Consider the following 9,597-nt stretch of genomic DNA (forward strand, 5'->3'; position numbering starts at 1 on the left):
ACCCTTGTCGAGACGTTTTCAAAACACTAAGATAAAGCACCCTTTCGTTAAGAATTTCCTGAAATATTTTAAATTTTGTCATGACATTTTTAATATAAAATATGAGATATCTCATAAAGTATTCACTTTTCGATAACTTTACCTTTATACGTAGAATAATGAATGGAATCGAATAATAATATTAATTTATATTAATCTTTACATTAGCAATTTTGCAAAATTGAATTTGCGTCTACAAAGTGCAATCAAATTTTTTAAAATAATTTTTTTTCTGTTTTTTTTTTACAACAATAGATTCCCGACCTTTTTGTTACACCCTGTATAACAAGTAAATAATTCTTATTAATTGAAGTAAAAAATGTAGTCCCTAATAATTCTTATTCGAGTTGGTAATTATTTATGCAAATCTCCAAATAACTTCAACAAAATTTTTAATGTAATCTAACTATAAAATAATAATCAATAACTATAAATAATAATCAAATTGAGAATTTTTTCACTTTTGTTTATCCATCATCTGTAAGCTTACAATGTACGAAATAACTTATATTTCTGTGATTGTCTTTTGTATTTTAGATATAAGGCGAATTGATAAAAATGCTTTTATAACAAATAACTAACATTTGTTTGTTTATAAAAATACTTGTTTTCTGCAAATTATATCTTTATCATATAAATTATTTTTATATAATTATATCAAAGATATTTAATTGAATATCTTTAATTTGCTACGTATAAATAAATTTATATTTATATATTTAAATATCACATTAGACGAATATCTATCATCGAACATTTAATTTATTATAGTTAAGCATGGCCAGATATCGTCATACCTAAACAGTTTTCGATCAAACACAACCTCAGTTCGACTTATATCTGGACAGATATAGTCAGATGTAATGTATTTTAATTGGATCGCATTCGAGTATAAATATGGTTATATCTAAACAGATACAGTCAGATCTAGACTGTGAAAAATAAAGGAGTACCGTACTGCCGTTGGTACGCTCGGAGTTACCGATCCGCGGTAGCATTCGAGTGCGTTGCGAAAGAGGGCGTAGTTAGCGTTCGCGCCCGCCCGTCGTGAGGAGATCGCGTTCGTGTACGTCCGTGAATCCCGAAGTTCAGTTCGATTCGTGAGTTCGTTACGATCGGTAGCTGAGTGAAACAACGTGCGAGGCAAAGTATTTAGAATAAAACGTCGTCATAGATTAATGTTCCTGGTCTTTTATGTGCACCCGCCCACTCTATCCGCACCAAATATAACATTGTGGCGACCGTGACAGGACGAAGAGAGAGATTACAGTCGGATACGAGTATCGCGAGGGAAAAGGCAAGCATCTCAAGATGGAGGCCGCCAGGAAGAAACGCACGACGAACCGCACGGCTTTCACACGCGCAGTAAATGATTTAGCTGCGACTTTGACGGGTACGGCTACGCGACCAGTAAATAAAGAAGAAATAATCGTGTTTCTGCAAGTTCTGGAGGAAAGGCACGAGAAATTACTGGAAGCTAACGAGGTGTTAATGACATGCATGCACGAGACGGAGGGCGTAACGGACGAAGCCATCGCGACAGAAGATGCCACCAACGACGAGTACAAGAGGAAGTTTCTACGAGCAAGACTCGCTGCCATGAACGCAATGGGCACGCCTGTCATGGCTGCGCCAAACGCCAATAGGCCCGTTACCGACGGGGTAGACGCTCGTATTCGTGCACAAGTACCCGATCAGACGAATCAGATCAAACTGCCGAAAATCGAACTCAAAAGGTATGACGGAGATATTAAGGAATGGTTACGATTCTGGTCTCAGTTCAAAAAGATTCATGAAAACGCTACGATCGACAGAGAGACCAAATTCCAGTATCTCTTACAAGCTATGGTTCCGGATTCGCGCGCGGCGGAACTAGTCGGTAGCTTCCCGCCTACCGATGAAAACTATGATAAAGTTATCGCCGCGATAAAGAATCGATTCGGACGTGATGAAATGCTCGTAGAAGTATATGTGCGCGAGTTATTAAAGTTAATATTGCAAAATGCTATGAAGCCTAACGAAAAAATAAAGTTAGCGAGCTTGTTCGATAAAATAGAGTCACAACTTCGCGCTCTCGAATCTCTTGGTGTGACAACGGACAGATGCGGCGCCATGTTGTACTCTCTCGTCGAATCATCGTTGCCGGAAGAATTGCTACGCGCATGGCAGCGGAATCAAGTGACGTCATCTGCGCCACAGCGTATGGGAGAGGAACTACCGAGAGAAGATAGACTCACACGATTAATGAAATTTCTACAATCCGAAGTGGAAAATGAAGAGCGCATAACGATCGCGGTAAGCGGTTTTGACATGAATGAACGGAAGCAGTCAAAACCTAAACAACGCTCGGAAGCCACTAAGGATACGCCTTCTGCAATGAGTTTACACGCGAGTGGAAAAGTTACTAAACCTACTGTGTGTGTGTTCTGCGAGAATGAACATGCAAGTATGAAATGTGAGAAAGCACGCAAATGACGCTGAGTGACAGGAAATCGGTGTTGCAAACCAAAAATGCGTGTTTCAACTGCCTGAAGATAGGACATCAGAGCCGTATGTGTCGCGGAAATTTGAAATGTGCCTTATGCAATCGTCGTCATGTTGTGCTTATGTGCCCGGAGGTTATGGGCGACCGTAGTGTAGCGCCGTCTCACAAAGCAGACGAATGTGATGTCAAAGATGAAAAGTCGCTACTCAGTCACACAAAGGGGCCAGAAGTGATACTGCAGACCTTACACGCGATAATCAGGAACAAACAGGAAGAACGTATCGTGCGCGTGCTCTTCGATTCGGGTTCTACCAAATCGTACGTGTGTAAAGACCTCATCCGCGTCATGGAATATGAGCCGATCGGCATGTTGAAGCTGAAGCACTCTCTGTTCGGCAACGTGTCTTCAGAAATTAAGGATCACCGAAAATACCTGGTTCATATGAGCAGTCTTGATGGAAAATATGTCTGCAACTTCCAAGCCTACGACGAGGACGAAATATGTGCAGATGTTCCTCTATGGGATAAGCAGCCTTGGATGAATGAGTTAAAGGAGCTAGGCATCCAGTTAACAGATGGACCAGGTGAGTCTAACCATGCTCAGCCAATTAAAATCCTTATTGGAGCTGATATTGCTGGGAAATTAATGACAGGAAGAACCAAGCAGCTCAAATGCGGTCTGACAGCAATCGAAACACATCTCGGTTGGACTTTAATGGGCAAAACTCCGAATTACGTCGAGGATGGACTCGCAGCCCAGACCACTTCTATGTTACAACGAGAGACCTGCATATCAGATTTATGGAGCTTGGATGTCATTGGCATTAACGATCCGGTTGTCGAAAAATCTCGAAAGGACTATGATGCACAAGTTCGAGAACGTTTTGTCGAGACCGTCATAACCAACGATGAAGGACGTTATGAAGTATGTCTGCCTTGGATTGAATCGCACCCTGCTCTGCCGAACAACCATGATCTTGCGGAGAAGAGACTCGTTACGACCACGAAGAGGCTCAAAGCTTCGGGAATGTATGCTGACTATGATCGAGTTCTCACAGACTGGCGAGAGAAGGGAATCATTGAGTTGGTGCCTGCCGACGAAACAGAGATAAAAGGTCACTATCTTCCACATCGAGGAGTCGTCAAGGAAGGCAGCTCCACACCGCTCAGGCCTGTATTCGATGCGTCAGCCAAGGGCAGAGACTCTCCATCGTTAAATGAATGTTTGGAAAAAGGGCCTAACTTGATTGAATTAATTTCGTCTATACTTTTGCGTTTTAGAAAAGAAAAATTCGGTATCATCGCTGACATTGAAAAGGCTTTTTTGCAAATATGTTTGAACAAAAATGATCGTGATTATCTCAGGTTTCTATGGTATGATGAGCTCGGGAGAATAATTACTTATAGACATGTTCGAGTAGTTTTCGGTGTAACATGTAGCCCTTTTCTTCTCGGAGCAGTAATTGACTTTCACTTGAGAAAACTAATGTCAGACGAGAAACATAAGTCGAATATGGTAAATGCGATAGACAATATCCGTAAATTATTGGAGAGTTTTTACGTAGATAACTGTGTGACTAGTTTGGGTACGATGAAAGAAGTTGACGGATTTATGTATGACGCGAGTTACGCTATGCTCCAGGGAGCGTTTAACCTTAGAGGGTGGGAGCATACCGGTGCAATGACGGGAGCGGAGGATATTTCAGTGTTAGGAATGATTTGGAATAAGCGCTGTGATTCTTTACGTCTGGTAGTGCCTCCCGTTGAATCGGCATTAAATGAAAAAATTACGAAACGCACCATTTTATCGTTTGCTCATCGCATTTTTGACCCTCTGGGATTTGTTTGCCCTGTTATGATATGTCCTAAACTTTTATTACAGAAAACTTGGATCTCAAAAGTGAAGTGGGATGAGGAATTGAGCGAGGAAATTCAAAATGAGTTTAAAAAATGGCTGAAAAGTCTATCGTCACTGAGGGAGTTACATTTTCCTCGATGGGCCTTTCGCTCTTCAGATCCAGGAGCTAATGTTACCTTCCATGTATTTTGCGATCTAAAGCTAGGGTGGCTCCAGTCTCACCAGTTACAACTCCTAGACTCGAGTTACTGGCCGCTTGTACGGGCACGAGATTAGCCGACTCTAACCTAAATTCACTGAGGATGGAAGACAGAGAAGTAACATATTGGTGTGATTCTGGTACAGTCTTATATTGGATTCAAAGAAATTGTCCTTGGGCACCCTTCGTAGAAAACCGAGTTAAAGAAATAAGAAGTCTTTCGAAAGTTGATTCATGGAGACATGTTCCTGGAGATCAAAATCCCGCAGATCTACCATCGCGTGGGTGTGATGTGAGCACTCTCATAAAAGTTAACTGGTGGGACGGGCCAAGCTGGCTTAAAAAGGATCCATCAGAGTGGCCTATGTCGAATGTCACCTACCAAGAAGATGAGATTAAAAGTGAGATCCGTAAAACCGCAGTATTAAAAACTCCGATAAACGAGACTGAGATTATTTCGGTAATGTCTAATGTTAGTCATGATGTAAAAGTTGAACCTTTTTATGTTCCGAGAGTTTCAAAGTTCAACACAATGATAGGCGCGATTGCATGGCTTAATCGATTTATCAGTTATACTAGATGGCCCAACAGGGAAAGACATGGTGGGAGTTTAACTCTTGATGAACGGAAAAATGCGGAAAAGACGGTTTTACGAATTTCACAGAGAGATTCATTTGATGGAATTGACGATGTAAAACTTAGAACAATGAATGCTGTTATGACTGACGATGAATTGATACGTATGAAATCTAAGATACTGCAACGTGATGATGATTATTCGTTCCGTTATCCAGTGATTTTGTTAGGCGAGAATCCCATAACTAGATTATTAATAACTGAAACTCATGAGCGTTTGGGACACAGCAATGTCAATGCAATACTTAGTCACTTACGGGAAGAATACTGGATAATCCACGGACGTAAAGTTGCACGATCTGTTGTAAAGAAATGTGTAATCTGTACACGACAGAGCGCTAGACCTTTGGATGCTACGCAGGCTCCTTTGCCTATGAACCGCGTACGAGATGCTCGGGTATTTGAAGTAACGGGAATTGATTTCGCGGGGCCCGTGTATCTGAAGGGGAACATAAAAGCGTGGATCTGTATTTTTACGTGTGCTGTATATCGTGCTGTGCATTTCGAGCTTGTGACTTCTTTGTCGACTGATAGATTTATGGAAGCTTTTCGCAGGTTCGTAGCCCGAAGAGGTCGGCCGAGTAACGTATACAGTGACAATGGGACCAATTTTGAGGGTTGTAGTAATTTATTGAAGCGCATCGACTGGAATAAAGTCAACGAACTCTGTCATGTACAGAAAATTGAGTGGAAATTTAATCCACCAAGCGCCCCTTGGTGGGGAGGTTGGTGGGAGCGCCTAATTCAAGTCTTGAAACGAATTTTGCGTAAAATACTGGGGAAAGCGTGCTTAGAGTATGAAGAGATGTCGACTGTCTTATGCGATTGCGAATCAATTATTAACGCGAGACCTTTGACGTATTTATCCGAAGATCCTAGAGATCTCAATCCTATCACTCCCAATATGTTCTTACAAGAGATCCGCGAGATCGGAGTACCTGATTGCGATTTTATTGATAGGGAAAAATTCAAAGGTAGATTTAAGTATCGACAGCATCTAAAGATGAACTGAGAAAACGTTTTCGGACCGAATATCTCGGTGAGCTTAAATATAATGTTAATAAGGGAGCTTCCGATACTCGTAAGATATCAATAGGTGATGTCGTATTGATAGGCAATGATTGTACTAAGCGATTGGATTGGCCTCTAGGCCGTGTGATAGAGACTTTTCCGGGAAAAGACGGAGTCATTAGAGTAGTGCGTTTAGTTACTGCGTCTGGTCAATTGGTGCGTCCGGTACAAAGATTGTATCCTCTTGAAGTCGATTTCGATGTTGTCCCTGAGCAACTACATACATTATATAAGAAAAGGGTTAGCGCGGCGCGCGATTCGAAAGATGAGAAAGAGAAGTTGAGTCGCTCTAAAGCGATAGAACAGAAAGTTGAATCTGTGCCGTACAAAACTCGTAGTGGACGTACTGTTAAGCCAGTTATTAGATAAGGAGTCTTATGTTGTACTAACAGCTATGATGTTTATTGTTCAGTTTCGCTGTTATATGGAAAATGTGATTTTGTTCTAAGATGTTATTTTGAGTTATGCGAGAATCATTATTTTATTTTATGATGTTAGATTTTCCTCAGTATATGTGCGGAAAATCTAAGGTGGGAGGATGTGAAAAATAAAGGAGTACCGTACTGCCGTTGGTACGCTCGGAGTTACCGATCCGCGGTAGCATTCGAGTGCGTTGCGAAAGAGGGCGCAGTTAGCGTTCGCGCCCGCCCGTCGTGAGGAGATCGCGTTCGTGTACGTCCGTGAATCCCGAAGTTCAGTTCGATTCGTGAGTTCGTTACGATCGGTAGCTGAGTGAAACAACGTGCGAGGCAAAGTATTTAGAATAAAACGTCGTCATAGATTAATGTTCCTGGTCTTTTATGTGCACCCGCCCACTCTATCCGCACCAAATATAACAAGACTGTTTCGATGAAATTCAATCACAGATATGGTTTGATCTGACCAGATATAATCTGAACCGTCAAAGATCAGATTACACTCCATATATTGACTACGTTTACACGGCTCGATTTACGCCGAAGTTATAACATCGATTTTATAACTTCGGCTTAAATCGGGCCGTGTAAACGTAATCATTGTTATATATAGTTATATATGAACATATATGACCAAATCTGCGCAGACATGAGAAGTCATATCTGAGCATATCTGACCAGATAAAATTTGATCTGCTAAGATATAATTTGATCTGGTCGGATCTAATCCTTTTTTCCCGGGGACAATTACGACACCAGTCACGGCTCCATGGGACTTCACCTTTAAGCAGTAAGGAAATCAACGGTTTTGATTCGCTATCGCTTACGTTATGTCTTGAGTTCTTGACTGTAATTGGCTGATTTGTTTACTGCTTAAATCTTGCGGTGCTTAGATGGGAGCGTCCAGCGTCGAGCGTCAAGCGTCAATATCCTTGCGTAGATGTCTAAACACGCAGATCGCGCAGATTTTAGTGTCAAGATGCTGAATAAAATGGCTACTGACTAGAATTAGCGTCAAGATGCTGAAATCTGCACGTTTAGACATCCTGCGTAAGGGGGAAGTCCCATGGAGCCAGCGTACGGCGTACCGGCGTATGGCGTAAAGAAGCTTGGCTAATCACAGGCTTTACGCTCGTTTTCGTTACGCCAGGACAGATTTTACGCTGGTTTTTGAAGCATTTCGGCGTTTATGTTACAATGATACACACCCACGTACACGCATATGAAATTGCTTCATGTATAAATGTATGTGTTAAAAAGTCGCGCTGAAAATTTCATCGGCTGTCCCATGGGGCGTATTTACGCCGGCGTAATGATCAATAAGCCAATCACAAGACCCCTTGAGCATCCATTTTGAAAATAAGTTTTGTAAAACAACACTGTGATTGGCTTATTAATCATTACGCTGTTTAAATAAGCTCCATGGGACAGCCGATGTTTGTGCTGGCGTAACGAAAACGAGCGTAAAGCCTGTGATTAGCCAAGCTTCTGTACGCCATACGCCGGCGCCGGTACGCCATACGCTGGCTCTATGGGACTTCACCCTAAGGGTGTTGCGCGCGTGTTTGACGCTTGACGCTCGACGCTCGATGCTACCATGTAATGGCACCTTTACTACTTAAGTTTTTCTATGACTCCGTTTACACGGCACCGTTAATCGGGTTTTATAACATCGGTAGTTGTCAGGAAGACCAATCGTAATCATTCTTTAGAAGAATGGAATAGCTGTGATTGACCGGCCTAAGAACTACCGATGTTATAAAACCCGATTAACGGTGCCGTGTAAACGCAGTCTATGTGCCCGTGCCTTAAGGGAATCAACAGTTTGGATTCGCTGCCGCTTACGTTATGCCTTAAGTTCTGGATTGTGATTGGCTGATTTGCTTACTGCTTAAGTCTTACTGCTAAAATTTTTCTATGTGCCAAGGCTTTTAAAGAGCCGGAAATCCATTGGGTTATATACATATATTGTATACATACGTACACTAAAGCAAAAATGAGTTCCTTTTCGGTATAGATAGGTGTAGATGAGCGCACTATTTCTAGGCGCGCAGTTGGCTGGAAGGTAAAAATGGTGCGCTCATCTACACTGAAAAAGGAACTTATTTTTGCTCCCCAGTGTACATACATACCTACATACATACATAGAACGGCCTTTTTCCTGGGTTTTCGTGGGCAAGATGATACTTGGTAAGTTCCCATTGTCTTCCGAGAGGTGGTTGGAATAAAAACCAACGCTTTTTGGTTGGATTTGAACTTGGACAGAGAGAAGCCTGAGAGAGGCTATCCCGGCCTTTTTCGTGAGACCGTCGAAACCTCCTGTACACTATCGCCAGTACATCCATTTTAGAAATTGGTACTATGTAGCCATGTCTATTTTCCGATACTGCCAATAAAACATCATTCTGGTGCGCGTCCATGCTACATCCGCAAATGTAGTGATATTATATGTATAACCAGAATGATGTTTTATCGGCAGTATCGGAAAATAGACGTGGCTACGTAGTACCAATTTCTAAAATGGATGTACTGGCGGTAGTGTATAGGGGGTTTCGACAATCTCACGAAAAAGACCGGCCTCTCTCAGGCTTCTCTCTGACTTGGATCTTCGGCTCATTAGAGTACCACACATCTCTTTGCGCTACGACCGCTGCTTTCTTTTTTTCCAAATAAATTTGATATTTGTAGTAGGGATAATATTGTTTAACCTCCAGAATATTCATATGTGGCACATTTTGTTCCATAAATTGAAATGAGATGATTATAGGCTCGTTAATCACAAAAAATATTCTCAGTAAATCTGTATACGTCAATATCCATTTTTTTCCTTATTGTACACTATCTTATACCATTTACTTATGCAAAGTTTTAGATTTTTTGAATTTTTGAGTAA

General features: G+C 41.5%; 3 protein-coding genes across 3 annotated transcripts; all 3 read left to right on the forward strand.

The window, feature by feature from the left end:
* The first annotated feature begins 1,350 nt into the window (after positions 1-1,350).
* Positions 1,351-2,514, forward strand: LOC139782742 (uncharacterized). The gene has a single exon (XM_071721782.1). The coding sequence runs from the start codon at positions 1,351-1,353 to the stop codon at positions 2,512-2,514; it is 1,164 nt and encodes a 387-aa protein (XP_071577883.1).
* On the forward strand, positions 2,511-4,658 carry LOC139782743 (uncharacterized). The gene has a single exon (XM_071721783.1). The coding sequence runs from the start codon at positions 2,511-2,513 to the stop codon at positions 4,656-4,658; it is 2,148 nt and encodes a 715-aa protein (XP_071577884.1).
* A 26-nt stretch (positions 4,659-4,684) lies between these two features.
* LOC139782744 (uncharacterized) lies at positions 4,685-6,229 on the forward strand. The gene has a single exon (XM_071721784.1). It carries the CDS (start codon positions 4,685-4,687, stop codon positions 6,227-6,229), a length of 1,545 nt encoding a protein of 514 aa, XP_071577885.1.
* The last annotated feature ends 3,368 nt before the right edge of the window (positions 6,230-9,597 follow it).

Source organism: Temnothorax nylanderi, unplaced genomic scaffold (genome assembly GCF_030848795.1).
Source record: "Temnothorax nylanderi isolate EJ_2023f unplaced genomic scaffold, tnyl_v1.0 TNYL_tig0437_pilon, whole genome shotgun sequence".
In the NCBI taxonomy this organism is placed as follows: domain Eukaryota; kingdom Metazoa; phylum Arthropoda; class Insecta; order Hymenoptera; family Formicidae; genus Temnothorax; species Temnothorax nylanderi.